The sequence below is a fragment of the Sabethes cyaneus genome, chromosome 2 (genome assembly GCF_943734655.1).
Source record: "Sabethes cyaneus chromosome 2, idSabCyanKW18_F2, whole genome shotgun sequence".
Classification (NCBI taxonomy): Eukaryota; Metazoa; Arthropoda; class Insecta; order Diptera; family Culicidae; genus Sabethes; species Sabethes cyaneus.
The window spans coordinates 160,510,224-160,535,908 of record NC_071354.1 but is presented as its reverse complement, the minus strand read 5'-3'; the positions used below and the strand labels follow the sequence as shown (position 1 = coordinate 160,535,908).

General features: G+C 37.5%; 2 protein-coding genes across 4 annotated transcripts in view; one reads left to right on the top strand and one right to left on the bottom strand.

Annotated features, from left to right (window-relative positions):
* LOC128737682 (transcription factor CP2-like protein 1) overlaps positions 1 to 10,976 on the top strand; it is a 39,069-nt gene extending 28,093 nt beyond the window's left edge. For all 3 annotated transcript variants that reach the window (XM_053832375.1, XM_053832374.1, XM_053832376.1), the window contains 7 exons: positions 7,366 to 7,426; positions 7,489 to 7,735; positions 7,802 to 8,089; positions 8,156 to 8,328; positions 8,393 to 8,770; positions 8,834 to 8,908; positions 9,527 to 10,976. In XM_053832375.1, the coding sequence (XP_053688350.1) occupies positions 7,366 to 7,426; positions 7,489 to 7,735; positions 7,802 to 8,089; positions 8,156 to 8,328; positions 8,393 to 8,770; positions 8,834 to 8,908; positions 9,527 to 10,004 (1,700 nt within the window). In that variant the 3' untranslated portion in view covers positions 10,005 to 10,976. The remainder of the gene's footprint in view (positions 1 to 7,365; positions 7,427 to 7,488; positions 7,736 to 7,801; positions 8,090 to 8,155; positions 8,329 to 8,392; positions 8,771 to 8,833; positions 8,909 to 9,526) is intronic.
* Positions 10,977 to 15,572: 4,596 nt separating this feature from the next.
* On the bottom strand, positions 15,573 to 17,417 carry LOC128737686 (uncharacterized). The gene is made up of 2 exons (XM_053832382.1): positions 16,696 to 17,417; positions 15,573 to 16,229 (listed from the first exon to the last, which is right to left on the bottom strand). The coding sequence occupies exons 1-2, from the start codon at positions 17,057 to 17,059 to the stop codon at positions 16,135 to 16,137; spliced, it is 459 nt and encodes a 152-aa protein (XP_053688357.1). The 5' UTR covers positions 17,060 to 17,417; the 3' UTR covers positions 15,573 to 16,134.
* Between the last annotated feature and the right edge of the window lie 8,268 nt (positions 17,418 to 25,685).

Below are 25,685 nucleotides of genomic sequence, written 5' to 3'. Positions count from 1 at the left end.
TACCTATGATAATTTTATCCGAGCGTGATCAACTCTTGCTGCCTTCAGGGCTTCAGGTTTTACTCCTGCTGCTCGCCTTCATGTCGCACAATATTCGAATGAATTTATGAGGACAGTCAATGGATTGCCACTAAGCGACGGCGCGTAATTCATTAGCTTCATTAATTTTATATTTGATTTGACGTAATTTATTATTTTACATTTAACCCGAATCAACCCAATGATGCCATACTGCATGACTTGACACATTTTCTCGGCATAAAATAAAAACAAATTAATATTTCCATCACTTGACAACACTTTTTCGAAGCCTAATGGATGTTGTTTGACAGTATTACTTAAGTATTATTTACAATGTTTGAGCTTTGTACCGTACAAATTGTACGCAAGGAATTTAAAAGCCACAATGACAGTCTTGAATGTCTTTTGCAGTCTTTTTTTATGACTGAAATTAGTCATATATCGGTTACTACAATTTATTTATAACAACTGTGCTGCTAGTAGGGAACCGGTTCACAGAAAAGAGAATTCAATCAAATGGCTTATGAAAAAGAACCACAGTTCTTGGAATGTACCCGAAGGAATCACTAAGCTTGGTTCGTGAATCGTAACTTAGCGCACATGAACCGCTAATTTGAATCGGTTCGCAGCAGAGCCAGAGTTGTTTAGAACCATTCCCACAAAAGAGGAATTCGGCTCATCTTTTACGTTAAGTAGCTACTGCAGGATTTGGCCTGATAAATTGTTAAGCTTGTCTTGGGCTGGCGGATGTGGACGTGCCTGGGAACAGCAAATGTTGAGCTGACCGTTGTCTTGCTAGGTTGTTAACATGTATCATGTATCATATACCAGCATTTGCGGATTTAGTGGCACCCCAAGCAGGACACTTTTCGCACTTATGGTTGCAAAACCTTATTTATGACTGAATTTAGTCATAAATCGGTTGCCACAACTGATTACTAACAACTGTAGGGACGTTCCTAATACTTATGTGGAAGATTTGTGTCTTGTCCATCTTGCCCGTGCCATCATTTACCTGATGAGAATGAAAAGGAAAGCAGAGGGAACAGGAAGTTCTATACGACATGCCGCAATTGATAATGCAGGTTCTGGACCAAAAACTAACTTTTCTGCTCCAGATCTTGCAAATTCATTAGCCCATTTATTTCCGGTTATACCAAAATGACCAGGAACCCTAACCACATGAGTGGCATTCAGAATGCTTATTCTTCTAGCTGAGTGTAGCAGGCGATGACTATTTTAGGTTTTGAGTTAGCCGCACAAAGTGCTTCTATAGCGGCTTGGCTATCAGAATAGAAGTAGATAATTGTCTATTAATTCTTTCTGAACAGCAAACTGAATTCTACATACAGTTGAAACATTTTCAGCTTGAGAAACGGAGCAATAACTACCCTACGAATAGGATTCCATCTAAGCTACCCATCTAAGCTGACCTTCGTGCAAAAAACCGTTGGTAAAACAGACCACATAGTCGGAAATTTTCCTTTGTATGTAGCCTGGCAACCATCCCAAAAAACAATGTGAGTTTTATTGTACACTTATGGCGGTTTTCATGACCGATTTTGGTCTTAAATACCATCATAAGAGTGTAATAAAACCCGAATTTTTACTTGAGCACTCTTCTCCCGAAGGAAAGATACTTGAAAAAGTCCTATACAGTCCTATACGCCTGAGTGTTTCATCGCTGGGGTTTAGAGCAAACTTGTCCTCCGCAATAATTTGCGACTACATTTCAGTATGACCAATGGAACTGTCCACAGACTGCCAAAAGCCATTCGCTTGTAGTCGATAAGCACACTTCAGTGCTCCTCACTCCATGTGGAAGTATAGAGGTTTAATGTTAAGAATAGCTTTTAGGGCGTATTATATTTGGGTTTAAATCCCCAAGAGTTACTAATTGCGTCTACATTACACGAAGGCTATGCATTAGAGTGTCCCAAAACAGCACTATGTCAGAAAACCCCGGGGCTCACCCCTCAAATGATAGCTTAGGGTGTCACAACAAAACTTTTATATGGCGTCAACATTGGCTGACGCGATTTAAGGGTCGCTCATTTGAGTTTTTGAAATTTTTCAGGAGTAAATTCAAAAAAATATTTCCAGAAATGTTAGAGTAGGTGAAACAAGATACTTAACTGTTTTTTCACAATCATTGAGATTTGATACAATCATAAAAAAGTTATGGTGGCATGTCTGAAGTCATATTTGGTTACAGAAATTTATTTAATTCAGCAAAATTTTGAAATTTTCGAAATTTCATTTAAATAAACGTCAAAACAGGGTATCGTACAGTGTGTCAGAGCAACGTAGCTATACTATATAGATGTGAAATTGTATGACGAACAACTTGGCCAAAGAAAGTATGGATGTATGTTCAAATCTCGTTGAGATATTCACGATTTTTTGAAGGCGGAACAGAACACATTTCTGTAATTTTCAAATTTTAGCAGTGTTATGTGAAAGAGGTGAATGACAAAACTTGAACTATGTATTCTAAACGTCACTTATGTTTTTGATAACAGGAAATATGCATTTTCCACACAATTTGGCACCAATTAGGCTCCAGAATCACTTTTAAAAAGGGCGTATATATTTTATTACGTACTATGTTTCAAAAATCGTATCTCGGAAACTTGGTTTGCTCCAAAATGATGTCTAAGCGTGAGTTGTAGAAAATTGATTCATACTTTCTTCAAAGTTGTTCGTCATAAAATTTCCCATCTATATAGTATAGCTACGTTGCTCTGACACACTGTTTGATACCCTGTTTTGACGTTTATTTTAAAAAAATTACAAAGTTTTGCCGAATTTAATAAATTTCTGTAACCAAATAGGATTCCAAATATGCCACCATAACTTTTTTATGAATGTATGAGATCTCAATGATTGTGAAAAAACAGTTAAGTACCTTGTTTCACCTACTCTCGCATTTTAAAAATATTTTTTAGAATTTACTCTTGAAAAATGCCAATTTTTCATAAAACTCAAATGTGCGACCCCTAAATCGCATCAACCAATGTTGACGCCATATAAAAGTTTTGTTGTGACGCCCTAAGCTATCATTTGAAGGGTGAGCCCCCGGGTTTTCTGACATAGTGCTATTTTGGGACACTTTATTATGCATGCTTTCTTAATTCGGAAATCAATATTTGAGGACCAGCCAATGGAATTGAAAATCAATCCTATGTACTTCACCTGGTCCACAACATCAATATCCGAATCAAAAAAGCCCAGAGCGTAAGCTTGATTCGTGTTTCTACGTTTTGAGAATAAAACGATAGAGGTTTTATTCGGATTTACCGAAAGTCCAGATTTTCTGCAGTAAGTTTCCACAACGCGTAGTGCTGCATTAAGTGTCCAGTAAAGCATTATGGAACAGACCCAAAAATATCAATGTTTTGCCTACTTCTTCTAGCAATGCTCAGCTAAATCAGTAACGAAATAAACGAATTTTTTGGATCAATTTTTATACAAGATGGAATCAGTATTGCTTTACCACCATTGAATGACAATGGGTTAAAGTTTACTCCTGTCAGCGACAATGATGTAATCTTAGGACAATGTCCCACTGACATTTATTTGACTGATATTATCGCATATTTTACCAGAATTTTCAATTTGATTATGTCTTCTTACAAATTTCCCCGTATTTGGAAGTTAAATAAAGTCGTTCTAATTCGTAAAAGACCCAAAGGTAACAATATAAATAATCTGCGATCCATTAGTATTCACTGTGTTCTATTCAAAGTTTTTGAAAATATTTTAAAAGTATACTCAAGTCTTTTTTTAACACGGAGGATACGTGCCGTGTAAAATAAAACCGTTACTTGACACGCCCAAGTCCCAAATAGTTCTATCCAATGGATACATTCAGATCCAATAGAGATTTCCTTACGTGTTCCACAAGAATCCATTTTAGGACCCCTGGTCCTCTCTAAAAGATTTACCCGGCGCTCTTAAATACACATTTTCGTCGATTTAAGTTCACGTCATGGGACTTAAATTAGACTTAAATTATTGGCATGCAATGGGCCATCAATGCGATTTGACATAGACATGGAATTGGTTCTGAATTTGAACTAATTTGAACTTGATTTGCTTCAAATTAAACTAGCAATTTCAATTTAAAATGAAATTAACCCCTCTAAGGTCTACATCATTTTTAGCACCGCAAAATTCACTAAAATGGCCGTAACTTTTTTTATCTTTCAATATTTTGTCACCAAATTTGGGAATTTTGCCGAAAATATTTTCTATTTTCATAATATCTACAGATAATATGTCCATATGTCATATGGTTCCGGAGTTATTCTGGAGTTCCTTGAGGGACCGTGACATGGCTTTTTTAGATAAAGTTGCCAAATATTTATAATTTATAATTTGAAATCTGTTGATTTTTGTAAACATATCATTAACTGTGGACATACCAGTTACTTTGCTGCAGTTATGAGCTATGGTATGTGCCATCCGGATCCGGGGGGACACTATAAATCCGGAACCGGTTCCCATAAAGGGACATTTCAGCATCAGTAAAGTATGTCATGTAGCATATCAAAAAACATCAGCATTCGACAAAATAGCGATTGGCGATCATCTCATGTTTCTCAGAGGCAAAATATTGAAAGATAAAAAAGTTATGGCCATTTTAGTGAATTTTGCGGCGTTAAAAATGATGTAGACCTTATAGAGGGGTTAAAATAGGACTTCAAATAAGACTAACATAGATGTAAACAACTTAGATGTAAAATTTAGGCTTAAAATTAAGCTTTGCATGATGTAAAATTGAAGTTGGAATTATAGCTACTTGAATTTGCGAACTTCGAGTTGAAATGGGCCTGGGTTGAAATGGAACCGCATATTTTCCTTAAAAATCATAGCATTCTCAAACGAATAGCTCTATGTATACATATTCTCCTAGATGTGTCAATTAAGATAAAAATTTTCAAGAATTTGAAATTTTTGACTGATATATGGGATGCGCAGAATTAGGCAGTGATGGTAAAAACTCAAAATCTCAAAACTCATCAAAAATCAAAATCACAACTGTGGATCATGCCAACTTGATCTCACGTGAGTTTTTCTGCTTTCATAGCAAGAAGCACAAAACTCACACATATTTCTTCTCGTTTGATCACATTCTGCTTTGCTTCAACTTCAACCCAGAGCCATGCATATATACATACAAATTCGTTGTTGAACAGCATAGGCATTCTCTCGTCCTCGTGCGATACGTAACTGTGAGTGAGCGCGAGAGAATGAATCTCTAAACAAATCACAAAGTTAAACTAAAACACACATTTAAATTACATGATTATCTAATTCTTATTAGGCTTTTTACTTCCTTATTAAGAAAATATCGATTCCCGCGAAGGAAAAATGTAAATTCCGCCAATCTTAATTCATGAATGTGAGCGGCATTTTTCGCTGATGATGTTTTCTCTTACGGTAGACTCTCTTTCGCTCTCTGGTTCGTTGTATGAAATGCCAGCAGTGGAATAATTAAGCAAAATGCTCACAACTGAATTTGATTCACATCGCATAGCAAATGTAGGGGTACCTGTCTTCAAACTTGAACTTGAAATTAAGTGATTTGAGTTAAATCTAACTTGAGATTTAACTAACGTTCAAATCCAATTGGGCTTGAATCGAACTTGAAATTGGACTTTTTGAACTTGAAATTAGACTTATTAGACTTGAAAACTTGAGAATTTGTTAACCGCTTAGTTAACTAATTAAAAGTTATTATGTTGAGCGTCTTAGCGGAATCTCGAATACGAGTCAAGTTAGGAAGGTTTTCCGTTTTATTGTACTAAAAATTACTCGAATACGAGTCAAGTTAGGAAGGTTTTCTAAAAATAATTTTTAGTAGAATAAAACGGAAAACCTTCCTAACTTGACTCGTATTCGAGACTCGTACTCGTAGCTACGTACTAGCCGGCTGTAAAGTCTGTCGATAAAGAAGAATCAAGTCTTAGAAAGGACCCAAAGCTTTGCTTTTTGGAGAATTTGTAATTGAAATTTTAAGGAAAAGGCACATGAAATTGTGCCAAATGTTGAAGTTTAATTAGGACTCAAAATTGGATTTAAAATAGAAGTTGAAACGAGACTTCAAAAGGGATATGAAATTAGATTTAAAATAAAATTCTATCTTTTATTTGAATTTGGACTATATAAATATAAATGAATTTTCAGACTAGAACAAGATGCAAATGATACTTTTGGGGGTGACAAAAACTGGAGTCTGGGGATGGTGGAAATTGCATCGTGGGGGTTGAAAACTGGTGCCTCAACATGCATCACAAATTTTACGTTTACAATGATATTTTCAAATATTTAGTCTAAATTTTTATACTGAAAACGTAGCAAACATGTTTCTGTTAATTGCTAAAAGCTGCTCATCGATATGACTATATGACAATGAATTTCGATTTTCTTGTTTTCTATCTACAAAAGAGGCTATTTCTGGTGTCGTTACCCTACCTTACCGTAACCAGGCATGTATACGTAGTTAAAATTGAGTAGCGTTACCCAAAATAATACTGATCTAAGATAAAGGGACTATTTTTCGGGTGTATTTCCACACATTTCTTACATTGACATCATTAGAAGAAAGTTATTCAAGTAGGTACTCACCGCCGTTTATTAATTTCTGAGCTGCTCCGCAACCTGATAGACATTGGCTACATAACCAATCATGAACGGCTGCCTTGCACTAGCGCACGATCACAGCAACCTTTTTTTGTCTCTGGTCTGCTTTTCTCCAGTCGTCAAGACTTCGAACGAACGACTTTCTAAATAAGATCTTGTAGTGGTCATACTTTGTGTCAATTTCTTCACTGCGCTAGAAGAGAGAACGGAGAAAATATTTTTTACAATGCAATGTGGCTTGTTTGATGAACGTTTGGAGAATGAGAATTTCTCTGTTTCTCTCTCTCTTTTCTCTCTCCCACATTTTCACTCTTCGGTCTATCTTTTTTTTTGCTCCTCTCGTTCATAATAAGCAAACAAATGGAGCACGCATGGGATCTGCGCTCTTGTCCGTTGTAGATGGGAATGTCAACATGTTTTAAAACTTTATGTTCAACGTATGTAGTTGAAAAAAAGGTTATTTCATCTCAAGTTTACACATGAGAGATTATATTAGCAAGCCAAAAAGTAATTTATATCATTTTGTAGCGTAATTCTTTGACACATTCAGAACGGAAACAATAGATGAGGTTAACCAATTAGTCATAGTTGTAACTGTCTTTTGGGGGGATTTTTTTTAGTGATATAAGAATTTTTACTTATCAATCATGCAGTACAAATTGGCGACAGTTTGATGATTTTTCTATTTTGTTTTAGATAATCTCAACAAACAAGGCGACAGCACGCAGCGTCCCGAGCAGACCCGCGATGATAATAGGTAAATCTAAATTAAACCTTCACAAACGAGGAGCTTAAAAGCATTTTCGTTTTTTTTTCTAGATTCCAATACGTACTGGGAGCAGCAACATCTATTGCTACAAAGAACAATGAAGAATCTCTTACCTATCTAAACCAAGGTCAGAGCTATGAGATCAAATTGAAAAAGTTGGGCGATCTGTCGCCCTTCCGAGGGAAAATACTAAAGAGTATTATAAAAATTTGTTTCCACGAACGACGTCTGCAATACATGGAGCGTGAACAAATGCAGCTCTGGCAAACGTCCCGGCCAGGGGAAAGGATTTTAGACGTTAGTATTTTGCCTTAATTCTAGGTTGTTGATAACGAATTGTTAACCAATTTTGTTCTTCACCAGGTTGATATTCCACTTTCCTACGGATTGATTCAGGTGCAACCGAATAGTAGCAGTCTGTTAAACACGATGGAGATTTACTGGGATCCCATGAAGGAAGTCGGAGTGTACGTTAAAGTAAATTGCATTTCGACCGAATTTACGCCCAAGAAACATGGTGGCGAGAAGGGAGTTCCATTCCGGATTCAGGTCGAAACATATTTGGATAGTGCATTGAACAACACTGGTACCGGCACTAATGGATTGGACAGTCCGGTCAAGCCATTGCATGCGGCAGCGTGTCAAATCAAGGTTGGCTTTGTTTGAGGACGTGATTTATTTGATTTTATTCTACTATTTTTGTTTACACTTCCGTAGGTTTTCAAGTTAAAGGGAGCCGATCGCAAGCACAAACAGGATCGCGAAAAGATCCTTAAACGACCGCCTGCAGAGCAGGATAAGTATCAGCGAAGCTGTGAATGTACATTTTTGTCGGATATTACAACAGAAGCCATGTTTACACCACTTGTTGGCAGTTACAGTCCTGAGCAGTAAGTGAACTTTAATAATTTATTTTCATGCGGTTGGTTTTTACTCTCAAATCATATCTTTCAGCATTAAACGAAATATTTCACCGCTACTGGCCGCTCCGGTCTCACCGGTGCCGATTAACAAGCTAGAGAATATTATGTCGTCGTTCTGCAGTGGGGCAGCAACCCCAACTAGCAAGACGGCAGTAATGGCCGCCGCCGTTGCTGCCGCTGTCAGCAGCAATCCGATTGCCATTAGCAACGTTTCTTCGACCAACAGCATCTGCAAATTGATGGATCAAAACGTACTTTCACCACCGCAGGCCAGCGTCGAGATGGACGACTACGTACCGAACATCACAAAGGATTCGAGCCCATCGCTATTGAGTCAATGGCTGAGCTACCATCGTCTTAGTGCGTACGCAAAGACATTTGCGCAGTTTTCTGGGTCCGATTTGCTCAGGTAGGTCCTCTTTCCGACTGACGATTGTTAACGTAAAACGTGAACGCTTGCTATTCTTTACAGAATGTCCAAAGACGATCTTTGCAAGATTTGTGGATTAGCTGATGGAATACGTATGTTCAACATACTTCATTCGAAGTAAGTACTGTCACGTGTTTGTCAAAATCGAATTTTTTCACAAGAGTCGAAAAATATGAATAGACAAATAAATAACTAGCATTTTATTAGTTCCACTGACAAGTTTTGTCGAATAAAAGAAAAGAATATATGAATCCGTGAAGTATATTCTAATCAATAGATGAAAGAAAATAATACAATAGTTTGTCAGTTACATTAGGCATTTTAAGATTGTTCGACTCTAATATTGAACACGAATTTTGATTAAATAAAAAACTTTAGCAAGTAAGTAGTAGTGCAGAAACACCTCTATTGTTCGATGTTTAATAGAAGAAAGATAAAGAGTATTTAAGTTACCGGCGTGACATTGTAGTCAAAGTTTCGTCGTCCCATCAGTAAAACGAGTTAGATTAAGGGGAAACCGAAAATGGCTCGGAAATGGCTGGAATTTCCCCTTCACACCTGCGTTTCCCCTATCAACTCTGCGTTTCATTACTTCCTTCTGCCGTTTCTCCCGTTAATTGTAATAAATTACCGTTATAAAAAATTTCAAAACTCTTTCTTGTGATAAAATTATAATTAAATAGCTCTATTACTAAGCAAAAATACTTCCGACACTCTATTATTATCTTTTTTTAGAGCAATCACGCCTCGTCTGACCATTTACGTGTGCCTCGAGAGCAACATGTACCACGCCATATACCTTCATGCCAACACGTTGACGGAGTTGATTTGCGCCCTGCAAAAGATTCCCGGTTTTATGGAAACCGTTCACGGTGGTGCCAGCTCGTCGGATATTAGCAATATGTGGTCAGGTAACTATAAACGTACGATGAAGAGCAGCAACAAGTATTCCAACGTTAGCACCAGCGACGCGCATACCTCGGTACCTTCCCCATCGTCCCCGATTTCATCGTCAATGGTTGTTCCGCCGCGGATCAACCTGTTCGTGAATGGTCCGAACGGAATACATGTTTTGATGACAGAGGATGTACTAAGCAACATAAAGGACGATAGTTTGTTCCAGCTCGAGATCAAATCGAATGGAAACGTACTCATGAAATCAGTTATCGCTTCCGGAAATGGATCCGGTTGTGGAGAAAATGATATGAACTAACCTTTTTTCGCTATACTTCTGTTGTGCAGAAGCTATGTAACAATCGTCCTACCATCCGTTCTCTCTTGCAAATGGTTAACTTGTTGTTTTGAAATATTTTTTTAATAGATCGTAATGCTTATTGCTGGATTAACATTTTAAATAAATAAAACTACTAATTCACTGTTTTAAATAATTCAATGTTCCGCCAATTTCTCCTGCTCCAAGGTGACTTGTTATTGATAATATTATGCAGATGTTACGCATTGAAAATCTGACAGCCTGAAAACTTGTGCTTCTCTTAGTGTATATGAAAGCAGACCGTACTATTTTTTAACTTCCAGAAAATTTCTATATTGTATAGAGTGTCAGAATTACAATATTGTTCAGATTAGCAATGTGAAAAAGTTATGATTTTTTGTCGGTTTTGTCATGATTCATAATATTTTATCGATTTGCATTTAAGCCCATATTTCTATAGATGATAAGAAACATCTACAATAACAGACAATGCAGTAATGTGGTAGATTATACGAACTTTAGTGGGTGTGTTAGGAGATTTTAAATTTAAAAAATATAACAATCTATGCAAGATGAGAACGTTGAACGATATACATAATGAAAAATGAAAGAACAATGTAGCTAAGAGATTTCGTACAAGTACAAAAATAGGACATTCAACGTCGAACACAATTAGATTACAAATGCATTGATTTTTCGCAAACTTTTGTTGCTGCGTAAATGTGCCTTATTGTCGAAGCTGTGAATACAGTACTATAATCATCACAAGAGTCAATCCGCGTTTGAAAATTGAAACAAAAAAAACCTAAACCTCATATAGTTCGTAGATAAAATTAGCATGCGGTTATATCTAGAATGAGCTTAGTTCTGCAGCTGGACCAACTTATGTGGCTATATGGTATTTTTATAATGAAACATATGTTTTGTAAACAGGAAAATATATCACTTCATATTCAAAAATAAAACATGAAAAACCGCAACTAATGTGTTTTTATTAAATCGAATTCAAATGGGGGAATAGGTTAAATTATAACTGAAAATATTTTATATATGTTAGGTTTGGTTCAACTAATGTATGCTAACGGCAATCCTATGTGCTGATTCCAGTGGTAACGAACATAAGAACACTCCTAAGCAACATCATGGCTAGCAACTTGGTTTGGAAATAACCTTTACTAAAACCTCATTCATTTTTCTAGTTTTACTTATCTCGAACTAAGTTTCCCTAGTCATGTTAGGTGCGATTTATGGGGCGGCAGAATTATTAGTCTATACTTGTTCAAAATTAATGGTATTCGCAATCGGTCCTACTATAAAGCATTATAACTGATCGATATGTGATTTCAACAAGACGGCGCTGCTTGCCTTACAGCACGCCAAACGATAGACCAACTGTGAGGCAAGTTTCCTAGGCAATTATTCTCTGGGTTTGTGCCTGTAAACTGGCTACTTAGAACGTGTAATTTGATACCTCTAGGAAAGTCGTCTACGGTTTCAGAGTTACGTAATTCCGGCAAATCATGGGACCTAAACACTGCATTTGGAAAAAATGAGACACCCAAAAATGGTCGCCAAAAACTTCTTTTAAGTAGGATTTTCTTTGAACTTTAACTACAAACAACAAACTACAAAATGATGACTTCTGATTGATTGGGTGAAATTTCGGCGAGTTTGTGGATTGATGTCTTTTGGTCAAAAACGTCATTGCAGGCCGAGCGCCAAATCCGACCAAGACAGCGGCTTGTCTACGTGGACCGCGAGAAGGGCAACACGCGCTTGTAGATGTATCCCGATAGATTTGTCCGCTGATACTACCCGTTGTGATGTACGGCTGGTTCCGCAACTACTAATGGTCTGCCAAACCAAGAACTTTTTTGTCAAATTTGTACACGTTCCTTGCATTCGCCTTGATGTAAGTGTCGTGGTCTATCACGATGCATCTTGGTTTCGTCAGTCAATCTCGGTACAGGTTCCTGGTGCAGGTTTTGACAACAGTGTTTTGTTTGTCGTTCCAGTTCGGTGCCTTTCGGACCTTAAAGACGTGGAAAGTGGTATGTTTCATCGATGTTTTTTGGACAAACTAGATGAAAAAACATCCGCCATCTTCGCTACATCGCGAATCGAACAGCAGAATCGCTTGACCAGACTTAACATCTTTTTGACTTTTCAGCAGGCCAGCTTCCTTCGGTTTCCTGCAGAGGTTGGAGAATTCGCGAAAAAATGCTTATTTGAATCGATGAACATCCCTCATGAACATACACTATTCGCCTGCCTCGCCGATAATGTATCCTTCGGCTTTGAATCTCATCTCGAACATAACCTCATCGTGAACATCGGAATTCGTTCACTACTTGAATATTGAAAATTGAGCATAGTCGATTTAGCGGGTTTAGAATACTTTGGAAGCAGCAGGAGGTGTTATTTCGCACTTTTGCGTTGCACACGATATTCGTATATTCAGCGATGCTATGAAGCGTGAATGTACCCATGTGCCTCATTAGTTATATCGAATTGAACCATTCGCATCTCTGTTTTTGTCATGATAAAACCTTTTGCCGATGCTCGGCGTATATATACATTTTTTTAATTTTCCAACCTCTGGTTTTCTGCCATCGCCTGACAGTCGTTACGTCGTCTGGGTCTTTTTGGTGCTTCTAGAGTCAGCAGGATTATTGAACTAGCCCCGTAATTGTGTCGTACTGTAATAACCGGCTGCGAAGTCTGTCGATAAAGAAGGGTCAAGTTTAAAAGACGTTTACAACCCAACCCAACTAACAATGGTAGCTGAATTGCAAGAGCAATGGCTGTTTACGAGTTGGTTTAAGGCGATCAAAGCTGCATAAAGTAAGAACTCAAATGGTGTTTAAATAAGCGATGTTTAAGCTACTTTAAGTTTTTCAAACCAGTACTCTCCCAAAAGCTGATAAACAAGCTTAATAGCGGATTTTTCTGCTAAACAATCTGCTTCTAAACAGCCATAAACAGCAAACCGTTTTAAGGCTGCTTAAAGGTATTAAAGTGTAGAGTGGAAGCTTTCATTAGACTCACAACTTTCAAAGTACTTGAAGGCTGCTTAAGGGTGTTATAGTGGCTTTACAAACTTCTACCAAGTATTCTTTCGGCTCACAGCATACAGTGCCAGATCATAGAATTTCGCAATTCGGCTGACAGCAAAAGTTATTTGTCAGTTATCGACATTATCGACTGCTTCACGCTAGGCGGGCTAGGCTTCAGGTGTAAAGATATTCTCACTATCTGTTCTTCAAATGCAAATGGGGCGGATCATACGGTGAGTGCTTATGGATCAAAAGATGGCGGGTTCAATTCCCGGAAAAAAAGACATGCATTTTTAATTAGTAAGCTTACTTATACGAATTAAAGTTATTCGAAATTAAAAATATCGCGCTCGACAATGTTCATGGCAAAATAAAAAATGGCGCATTCCATTTTCATAAATTTAAAAATAGATTTTTTTTGCTGCATAAAGGGTGATGAATCGTTGATTAAGCGGCTGGAAGAGCATAATGCAAAACTATTTCTCGTTCTAACAATAGAATTGACAGCATTGCGCAAATTGGCTATTTAAAAGCGCACAAAAACCTCTATTAAGCTTCATCGCAGCTTTGAAAGCAGCTTTTAACAAGTCTGAAGCTTGGTAAAATCGCCAGATTTAGATGTTTAAGAGCTGAAAAAAGGTTTTTATTTCTAAACCTAAACTATAGTTCAGCCACAGGTTGAATAAAATCAGCTATAAAAGCGTTTGATCAGCCTGAAATTGTTACTTGGGAAGGCTTTTTTATCTATGAGACGCAGTCGATTTTTCCACGACAGCGCACATGTTTTTTTGCAGAATCTGCCTTTTCTCCGATGCCATTTTGATAACTATTTAGCAGATTGTAATGAAATTCTGCCAACGTGAAATTCTGACCAACATTCACTCTTAAACGAGAAGAATTTCCATTTAATTCTACTACTAATTGGATTGCCGCCCTAAGACATAAATTCCTGGTGAAAAAAATTTCTCCAGTTCGCTCAGTTTTGGGCTCTGGGTCTCCAATTGCTTGGACACCATGTTCTGTACTCTCCACCAGATATCGCTCCACCTAGTTAAAACATCTGGCTCGCTGCGCCCCTAGTTGTCTTGTTCCTACCGGATTTGAAGCAAACATTTTACAACATTTTAAAAGGGTAGTTATCCGGCATTCTAGCAACATGCCTCGCTCATCGTATACACTCAGCTTTAGCCACCTTTTGAATACTAGGTTCGCCATAGAGCTGCGCAAGCTTACGGTTCATCCTCCGCCTGCATACTCCGTTCGCCTATACGCCGCGAAGATCATTCTTAGCACTCGTCTTTCGAAAACTCCGAGTATTCACAGGTCCTCCTCGAGCATTGTCCACGTTTCATGCACGTAGAGAACAACCGGTCTAATAAGCGTTTTGTACAGGGTACATTATGAATGGGGCTCAGTCTGTTCGATCGCAACTGCTTATGAAGCCTAAGATGTCTACATTGGTGACGACAAAAATTTGGAAATTTCAGTGGTCTCGCACCAGTCGTAAACATTATAGCGTCGGTCAAAATGCTGTTGTTCAGTACTTTACCCGAGAATGTCTCGTATTAAGCTTGGATACGATGGACTAGTGTATCTGGGACTGCTTAGTGTACCCTAGATGATTTTGTGGGAGTCTGTCAAATGCGTTTTCGAAATCAACGGACGTCAGTAGAAAGCTCTAGAGCACGTTGATCGGTTCCAATACCACGAAGAGCCCTTACCTAATATTTTTCATTTCCCCTTCACATCTTTTCCCAATCTGTTTGGATGCGATGAACACCTTTGCTTTCTTCTACTGTCCCCTTCTTCGATTGTAGTTTTTTACCGTTATTAAAAATTATTCCTCTCTAGTTGTGCGTATTGCAGATGAGCCACCTTGTCGCTCTGATTCATGCCAGCTCGATGCCGGCTTTCGCATCTTTCGTTTGTCGATCATCCTCCAAATTTCATCCAAAATCCAAAGCTTTCATCTGCTACGATGGGTGAATTCAATTTTGGGGATAAAATTGAATCATTTTATTCAGGAGCATGAGGAGCATTTTGTTCAGAAGCATTGGTCTCTCCAAATGGAGGAGCGAATCTGAGCATTTCGAATTTAATATTGTATTATTTGTACTGCAAAAATAGCTCTATTGAAACCACCAATAATTTCAAAATACATCGATGCGTATGCGTTTGGATTTACTCCACATTAATAGAACAGAAAAAAAATTTAGACCAATTGGAATATTAATTTTAGGGACCACCATTTACAAATTGCATTAAAAAATAATAGCTTATGGTGAAATTCCACTTTCTGAGAGGCGTTACAACATTATCATCTACAGTTATTGATAGAGCCAGTAGCGTGTTTTGGATTTCATATCTCTTATAAAGAACAGGATGCTTCGTTGGCTAAGTGGGTATTAGATTAGATAAGATTAACCACTATTAACGTTGATAGCATGAACGTAACTTGCAATTCTTCGTTCGGGACTCGGATATGTGATGAAGCGTTGCACCATTATTTTGATTGTAATAGTTTAATAAACCGTCATATTGTATATACCATTTACCGACAGAAAAATATTTTCATTCACAACTAATATCAGCTACTTCAAAGAGTTTTGCAAGCTTTGATTCTGCTCGTTAACATGTATAAGTAAAATATTGTATTTGTCCTGAACTTTTGTCGTAGTTAAGTGTAAATCTCGCCGGACTATTCGGAATGGGCACTGGAAATGTAGTCAACAAGTTTTAAAATAACGAATTTAAAATATTTCTAGCTTGTTTCACAATAAATTGGCCTTGGCTAATATAGATCTTTCTCTCTGTTTTTCTTCTTTCAAAAGATGTTAGTATTAATTTATATTGCAACCGTCAGAAACGAAAACAAACACGAAATAAATGTTAGTCACTGATCAAACTATTCATATAAAGTCTCACTTAATTGCATTTAGTGGGAAATAGCGCGGAGGATACCATCCGAGCGTAGCCTACGAGTCTTTTACGTGTGGAATGTGTTTGTGCGGATGATTGTGGCGGGCTGGTTTGTTTCCGGCGCATCCGCTACAGCTGCCACGCTGGACTAGTGCTCATTTCTTCTTCTTAGCCTGTTTAGCCTTTAATTTTTCTTCCCGTTTGCGTTCCTTTTCCGTCAAGGAGAGATACAGTTTATACCCGAAGAATACTAAAAGAGAAAGCAAATAGAATGGCTCAATCTAAATTCATCAAAAGAGTGTATAACCAGAAAGCATATTTACAATTTAACGTCTTCACGTCTATTCTTAGTATTGAAAATTTTTAAAATATTTTTTTAATAATTAATGATATTAAGTGTGAAGAGGTTAAATATGTACTTTAGTAACCTAGAATACGGTTAAGATCTACAAAAAATCGTTGGGTTAGATAGTACGCGTAATGAATTGCAAACTAAAAAATACACTGTGTTAAAAATAATAATAAATAAATTTTAAATCACAAAATTAGGAGAGTATTACTTTCTATTCACAGGGGTTATATAAATATATTAATTTGAAATGCTTAATCAAGATATAACAGCATGATTTAACTGCTAGAATGTTAAGATCTAATTTTTTTACTATTTTCCCAACGATTTTATAAATACTTGTACAACACATCATCTTAAAACTAACCAATAAATAATAGTATTAGTGACCCAAAGGCAATCGTAAGGTAGAAATTCATTTCTTCTTGAAATACTGCGGATGTGTCGAAAACTGGTACCGATTGTTGGGCTTTTGAGTTTTCTTGTGCCAATTTCTCCTGCTTCACCATTTCGTTTAAATTTTTCAGTTGATTCACGAACTGGCCCTTAAACTCACGCGCGAACTGTTGCTTTTCTTCGTCCGCAAGATTAACGAACATTTCCGAGAGCTTTTTCAAATTAGAAACCAAACTATGCGCCAATTCTCCTTTGTCCTTATTGTGGAGCAGCTCGGTAATCGCTTCCGACTGTAGTGCTTCGGTGAACGGATTTTGATCGACATTCGCTTCCATTTCCGTGTAATTATGTTATTCGGTAGAATGGTGTTAATTCAACTAGATAGGAAAATCTAACGTTCGTTCACAAAACAAATAGAGATATTATTATATTCACATCGCGCTTTTCTAGAGGGCTAACCTCGGTGTGATGGTGGGAATTCTCCACCTGCTATAAAAAACAATTGTTTTTGGAATTCACTCAATTAGCGTGCGTGTCGTGCGGCAGTAGAACAAGCCTGGAGCCGTGAACTTACATAGAACATCAGCGGTATCGAATTTGATACTGAATCGTCTTGAGCAGAGAAGGGCTGTTTTCCTCGAAAAGGTGACGTGTTTATCTGCGTACGTATCAGCAGGTGTAAATGCAAACAAAGTTACCTTGCACTTAGGCAGATTATTTTGTTATCTTAGCAACTCGAGTATTGATTAGATCTCGATGGAAATCCGCGTGGTCGGTTGCTTTCGTTAGTGAAAGTTGCCACGTGGAGTTGTTTGAAGATAGGTGTGTAACACAAATTATATTGTACAAGTTAATTTTACTCCATAAAATAAGCACTTCAACAGAGACAAATTTTATGCTTTTTATTGTTATCAGTTGAGGTGTGAGTCAATCATACACGTTTACACCAACTTTTTTGCAATCAAAAAAAAATTCTAAGGTGTTCGTATCTAATGAGACTGTGTTCGATTTGCAAATATTCGTTCTTTAGGTAGGAAATTCAAAATTGCTGGCCAAGGCCGCTCATTTCAACTTTATCTTATGGAAGCAAAATTCGAAAAAAAGTCGCCAATTGTCTCAAACAATTAAGAATTATTTCTAGTGCTATTAAGCTGTAAAAAATCTCCTATTACTATGTTAGATAAAAAAGTTGAAATCTTTATAACGGCTTTTCCCGAACAGATCATGCGTAAGTCTTTATCCAAATAGAAACCTGATTCTGCTACAATACAGCGGTGAGGCTGTAAAATTTGTTGTTTGTTGTCTCTGTTTATTGACCGTTTCGGTACAAAAACACGGACCTAGCACTTGCATAAGTCTTGCATCAATAACAAAACGCAAGTCCAGAATTCTACTTGTTGTCATACTGTTTATGGGTCAGAGTTCTTGAGGTTGACAAAAACGACAAATTTAGTAATTACCTGTTACCTATGTTAAGACTGTGTTTGATAAAGCTCTATGATGTCATAGTCGAAATGAGCCAGAACTAAAGATTGGATTCAACGATAGATTTTTAGGACTATTACTTTTACATACTTTTAAATATACTTTTAATATCGACAAACTGGTATGGTAATAGTATGTGGTGTGTGATGGAGCTATCCACCTCCAAATTTTGTTTGGCCATAAGCTTGGCCGTTTACATCGTACTCGAAACTGTTTTATGTTTGCGGTTTGGTCTTTTTGCTAGTAACTAGCTGAATAACCGATTTTGCTTGGGACCATGCCCCTTTTTGTCTCCCATCACTTGTACACCTCCTTCGTTCCGGGAATTCCCATGATGCAAGAAACAAAGCCCTTGTTCTTTATTTGGACGTCCCTCCTACTTGTCAGTTTTCCGCTTTTGTCACCCAATCACTTGTGCATCTGGTTTCTTACCGGAAGTCCCTCTAACGAAAAAGGAACAAAGTCTTCAAAGTTTTCTTCAGACGTTGTCCTCTTGTCAATGATGAACTTTCCCCCTTTTCAGACGCCCTTCTTGTCTCACAATCACTCCGTTATCGGTTCACTCTAGTACAAAAAGTATGCTAGCTAACTTAACGCTGTTGTTTTTATTCCAAAGCTGAGAAAGTTTTGTACTAAAGATTTCCTTTAAATTTCCTACTTTATAAAACTATGAAAACCTTTCAGAAGCATAACGGTCGAGATAAGGGTTTCTCAAGGCGTATTCCTCAAAATTCTCCTAAAAAGCGTGATAGTTGATTGTTTTTATCTACCGATTCAAAGCTCTGGTAGCGTTTTGCAATTCGTTTTTGGCGTGAAACGTCTATCTCTTTTAGTCTCGTTGCAGTTTATTTTAAAACAGAGCGCTTTGGATGTTGAATTAGTATCTGAAAACTGCACGCAGGGATGAATCCTCCTCAGAATAAAAAAAGAGAAGAGCAAAATTCACACTTTACTCAGTCGCGAATTATTCTGCTCAGTTTTGTTTTAACTTTTCTCTTTTTTACTGACCGCAGTTGCTCAGCAACCTGCACATTGTTCTACACATTGAGGAATAAACTGAGCAACAAAATGTTAATACACGCCTATGATATGGACACAAAAAAACTGTTTTGACTTCTATCTCGCAACGGCTACAGTGCAAAAAATGTTGCATATGACAATAGTGGATGATAGGTATGGCAACATTGGAATTGGAATCCGTGCAGTCGCTTCTGACGCGGATCTTTTTGTTTCCCTTTTACACGTAGGTACTGCAGAACGAGCGATTTTGACAGTTTCACATTTTTCGCACAATGAGAAAATAAAGTTTGTTTATATTTCTCTTTATTTTTGGTCTGTTTCTCTTTGTGTTGATGTACTACTTATTTGTGGTTGAGTGAGGAAATGGCAAGTCTGACTGCACGAATTCGTACATCACGCATAGCACACTAGATCACCGCGTGCGACGGACACGCGTTTGACGCGTATGGAAAACAACAATGAAATAGACTTTTCGGGTCTCTCTAGGACGTTTTTTTCCTGTGTGGACTCATCACTGCGACTAGTATAGTTGATCTATTGGGATATCGGTGCACAGCATTTCTTTTTGCTATAATCGCTATCGAATGAGCGATATGCGTGCTTGTGTGTATTGGGGTTTACCCTTCCTTCAAAGCTTGATGTACTTTACCCACTTACTCCTCGCTGTCAGTACTATCTCATACCCTAGTCGTCCCTGGCGAGCACTCCTTCGTTCCAGCCAGCACACTTAGCTATAGGAGGGACTTTTGCACTGTCAAAAAGCTTCAGTGGGTGAATATAGAATTCAGCATGAAGGAAAGGTGGATGAGCTACCAACGTGGTGGCAGCCCTATAGCGCCGTAAATACGAAAGATAGAACTATACTTTCTTCAACAATAATGCAGATAATAATTAACTCTACAGTTGCCTTTTACACTACTTTTTCGAATTCTGTTTCTTTGAGGCACTGCAGTCAAATGAGCATCTACTGAGCAAAAAACTGAAAATGAAGCCTGCCTAAGAATAAACCCATGCTAAAATCAATTGACAATGAATGGCTTAATTCTACTAAGATTCGAAACCATGACCATTCGCTTGTCAAAGCAGACTCGGTAACCTTGCGGCTACAGAGCCTCCCCTCTCTAGGACGTTTCTGAAAACGATTGCAGCATCAAAATGTGTTCTTCTTGAGAACGCGCGGACATTCATCTTTGCTATGGCGATGCCCCGTCGTTTCCGAGAAGGAATATTGTTTTCAACGAGGCTTTGAAGAGAACAGTATCAGCAAGTTGCGTCAGCGATTGACCGCGGCATTTTGCGATTGTAAGAAATGATCCCAAGATAGATAAGTCAAGTTGCACCCCGTGTCACACTGGAAGATATGAAGCGTGCGGGCCCGGTAAAAAGCCATCCTTTCCACACTACAGGTTAGAGTGTGTCCGTCGCACACGGTGATCTAGTGTGCTGTGCGTGATGTTTGAATTTTTGCGGTTTTCATATAATAATTCAACACTTAACATGATACGTTTAATTCTTGAATGGGTTAGGCCGTCGCTTCTGAAACTTCAGAGCCTCATACGAAATTTGTTTTGGGTTGACAATATGAAAAATGTGTTCAGAACGGATTTCTTGACATATTGATATTAATAACACAACATTCTAACAATGCGTTCAAAAGTTATCATCTTTCAAAAAGAAGAATTCAGGAACATTCCGGGAAAAATACTGTGCGAATATTTCTTTTTTTACTTTTGAAGAAAAAGGACTTTTAGGTGTCCTTTTTCTTCAAAAGTAAAAAAAGAAATATTCGCACAGTATTTTTCCCGGAATGTTCCTGAATGACTGACCTCAAATTTTTTCTATGAGTAAGTTACATACTTTATTTCAATTCTGTAATATACAGCCTGGATTCGGTGATTGGGTTACGACTGCACTCCAGCTAATTCGCTAATTGGGCAGTCTAACAGTTGTTAGGACACCCAATTAACGAATCGACCAATTAACGAACCCTCAATTACTGTACGAATCATTGCTGTATCTGTATTGAAAAAATATCTGGGACGAAATAACGAAATAGGAAAATTGGACTGTTTCTTACCTGGCGATGGCGCTTTTCTAGATAATTATTTTTGAACGAAAAACAAAACTTGAGCTTTTTTTACGTTAATTTCATGGAAAAATAGTTATTGGTTTGATCGCATCGCGTTAGCTTTTACGATGCTGCCTATTACAGAGGTTAAATTAAATTCCAACCAAACTAAAAGCGATAGTCGTTTCGTGTGGTCAAAGAACGGATTGTGGAACGATACTAGAGCTACAAATTGGTAGATAAAAGCAAACAACTTTATCACAGTTTTTAGGAGAATTTTGATAAAAACATCCCGAGAAAGACTATGCTATTAGGTAGTTCAAAAAAAGGAATGCCTATTCGACACTTACTATTAAAGATTAACAGATATGTGCACTGTTAGGTACCACGATTAATAAAATAGCATGTTATTCGAGGTATTATATTATGAAGACAAACAATTCAAATGGGGTCGAAGACCAACATGTAAACAGTAAGTGTTTGTTTTGCTTGACCAGTAAACTAAAATGGATTGTTTACATGTTGGCTCTATTGAATTGTGGATCTTTATGTCCTCTCAACTTTTTCTATGATTCTGGTGGAACTCGGCGTCGGAAAAGACTTCGTCGTTTGAGCGCAAAACGAATTGTTTGAAGCAACGTTTGAGGTATGGAATGGGCAAGTAACATAACAAAGCACCCAACATAGCTTTGACCATACTAAATTCTCACCTAGCGCCTCCAAGCGGCCATACCCGGTGATTCTTTATCCTTGAAATTAAATGAAGCCGAGCAAGGAGGTGCGATGTCGCGTCGCGTCGCGATACCGGCTTCTTTATCTTACAAATATAGTTTAGGCAATCATTGTAGTAATTAAATGTACTAATGACTTGCTTCTTTTTTTATTTGAAGCAATACAGTTCGACACAGTTTGGAAAGTAATGAACCGGAATGACATCCAGAACGCAGTGGCCAAAAGCTGGTTTAACAAAGCTGTACAGAAAGTGGCTCACAAAACCGTGCTGCATTGTGATAAATAAAGAAATCTACATCAAGGCTGGTAGAAAGAAAAAAAACATCAAGGCTGGCACTATGTTGGAATACTATGTTGCTACCCGGTTTGCAGTTCCTGGGCTGGGACTGTACGGAAGCTGTCGACATTCGCTTAAAAATTCCTTGCCTGGCAAGCCATCTGCGACTGTGGAAAGATAAGTCTGCCGTTCATCAATCCAACCTCTAAAAGTGATTTTAGCCTTTCTTGATACATCACAGAGACCGGGATTTGACATTCTGCCATTATGCCCGGCCCAGACTAGCATAAAAAGAACAAAGTTGTGAGCCGTAACAAACTGTGTTGCGTAACATAATAAACTGAGAATTATTTGTTGCTGGGCCGGCAAACAAAATATCATATTTCACTTGGTTTGTTTACATGTACCGTTCTGATTCAAACTTCGAACACTTAAGCTATGCTGAAACTTTCTTCAAAGAAAAATGTTCCAAAACATCTTTATTCTACTCCCATAAATAGTTTAATAGCATGACAATTTAATTATTTTCGTATTAAAATTTTAAAACTGAGAATAAAATATTAATTTACATTGAAAAACACTAAAAAACTGCTGTTCGGTTTTGATTCAAACTTTGAACACTTTCATGGTCGACATTCAAAGCTCGAATATTTCAGTCTCAGACATCGAATACTTGTATTACTTTGAAAAGTATTAATGTTTTTAGTGTCATTCAACTTAAATAAGTGATATTTCATCCTTTTTCTAAACACTGTCTTTTTAAATCCACCTAACAGTATGATTTAAATTTTTCACACAATAATTAGTTTCAATCTGTACTTCTGCAGTCATTTGCTAATATTTTCAAACTCTATGTACCACATCTAAAGCAAGTTAACTTTGTACAGCTTTACAATGCAGATAATTCATGTTCCTGAAGAAAAATCCGGAAAACCGGATATTATTCGTGGGTGTTCGAAGTTTGAATCACACCTCAAAACGTGATTCAAACTTCGAACACTTTTTATTTATCTAATATCTTTGAAATAATGCATGAAATATTGTATTTTAACTATGCTTTAGTAGTACGTATATATCTTGCACTTACCTAATAATCGCGAAGTGGGAAGGTAAATGTTCTAAAATTGGTAAAATAATGCAAATGAAAAAACAGCTACTTTTGCACCAAACGCTAAGAGTATGCGAACGAAGTTAAAATCTAAGTTCTCACTTTTTTCCAGCGCCTGCTGATTTCTTACAAGGAGTCCTACAGTTCAATGTCATACCTCACAGGATAGAGGACATTTTAACGAACACGGTGGTGTACAATAAGCATAATATTTTATCATATTAGCGATACTACGAGCATTTTATTCTGAAGTGTTCGAAGTTTGAGACTGTTCTAAGTATGAATCAGAACGGACTTCGAGGGCTTTAATTCATGAAAGTGTGATTAACTCATTTCCGGCCATGTTGCGAAAAACACACCGCACGCTTCTTTCTCTTCTTGAGAAAACTGCGAAATATACTTCAGCACTGCGGTGTGAACATGTTGCTAAACATATGTCTTAGTGAATTGTAAGGTCTTAGAGAACTCTTAACATGTTTGAATATCGCAAACGCGTACTTATTGTACCTATTGTATGCTCATCCTATTGTATTCTGACAGATACGCATTTTGCCTAGGACTTCTCTTGAATTTTCCCTGTCTACTAAGACGCTCGAGAAAAAGACTTTAAATCTTTTACTCAAATAGCTATGAATAACTCTTTCACTAATCTCCGTAATCTTCAAAGAATGGGGCTTATTCTGCGAGGCGAGTAATGTAACATGGCGAAATTTATTTTGTACTAGGTACGTTCAGTATTAATGAAGTCGAATAGAATGACGTGTGTTCCAGGAGGTACCACATGTGAATCGACTCACATAGTACCACTGAAATTAGCCTGTCACGTCGCTTATGTCGCAGAACAAGTTGTAACGTTTAAAGTATTGAAGGCTTTCCATTCACATTGCAACTTCCAGACACTCTGGGTATTTTTCTTGGGTCCACATTCGGTTGAAAATTGAAAGACTAACCAAGCTATGCAACGACGACGATGATTCTGCACCATTTTTGTTAGAAGTAATATATCTTATTCGTAAAATTAGAAAATAAATTAAACCCCATTTAACTAACATTGACACCCGTTTTTTAAATTATGCACTAATGAAACAGGTAAATATTGATAAAATATTTAAAAAGGTGCTTGTTAAAAATAAAATTTAAATATGTTTAATACCATTTGATTACCTACAAAGAGAATATAAGCGAAATAAATGTCTTGTTATCAAATTGCAGACACACTTGCGCAACTATATATGAGACAGAACAGTATTGCGTGGCCAAAAATACAAGATTCTTACCGAAAACAGCAGCTATGATTACCACCATAGTTAAAAATACAAGATAATCGGAAAATCCGGTCTCCAGTCGGCGTCCTTTCATAGAATTCCTCAGTACTTCACCTTTCAGCTGTTGTTTCTCCTCATCCGACATGCTATCCATGTTTTCGAGCATTTCCATGAACTCCTCTAGACTGGGCATCTTGAAGTTGCCTTTCTCGTCCATAGGCATTTTCGGAACATCCTGGCTGGCACCGTCAGAGCCAACCGTATTAAACATTGCTTCATCAACTACGTTATCCATGACCTTCTAGTTCCAGATATGCTTTCAAACTAGCAATTTTTGAACACGTTGCAAATCGAAAAAACCGGCTAGTCCAACTCACCGACGACACAATCACTGAATGTCGAGAACTAATCCAAAATACTCACGAAGAAGCAATCGAAATACGGGAATATAGGTACAGTAGTGATAACAAGTACCTGTACGACATTATCAGCAACGAATTCTCAAAACCACAAAATTGCATCGTTCGTAAAATATGAGGCACATGCCCAATTGAATAGAAGGAACAGGACTTGGTCATAGCTAAAGAAACTTGTCAAATCTGCAGGATTATACAGCAGATGAACATTACCTCAATTGCGTGTTTTATCAAAAAATGCATGGATAACGTCGACAACTTTCTACCGGCGCAATGGTCCTTAATGCAGTGGTGGAGTTTATAGACCACCCCTAGGATCAGAGAGCAGATATATAAAGCGGGCTGTTATCAACAAATGGCTTATCATGCTCTGGCAAGTTCGTATGTTGTTAGTACCATGCGATTCCCACACTCAGTTCTGCGTTAGCACCGCTACCATATGGAATGACGTGAATTCCACGTTTGCTTTGTTTACTTTACAAGTGCAATGTTGGCACGTACTTACCGGATAAACCCACCACAACAATCGCTGGAATGACGAAAACAATGTTTGGGAATCCGTGTTGAAAAGGATCACTGCTGGAGCTTAG

Bases quoted from the DNA above. Each gene is read 5' to 3' on its own strand.
- LOC128737686 (XM_053832382.1), bottom strand. From the start codon at position 17,059: ATGGAAGCGAATGTCGATCAAAATCCGTTCACCGAAGCACTACAGTCG. The intron at 16,230-16,695 runs GTTAGTTTTAAG...TTTCTCTTTTAG, and splicing joins ACTAATACTATTATTTATTG to TATTCTTCGGGTATAAACTG.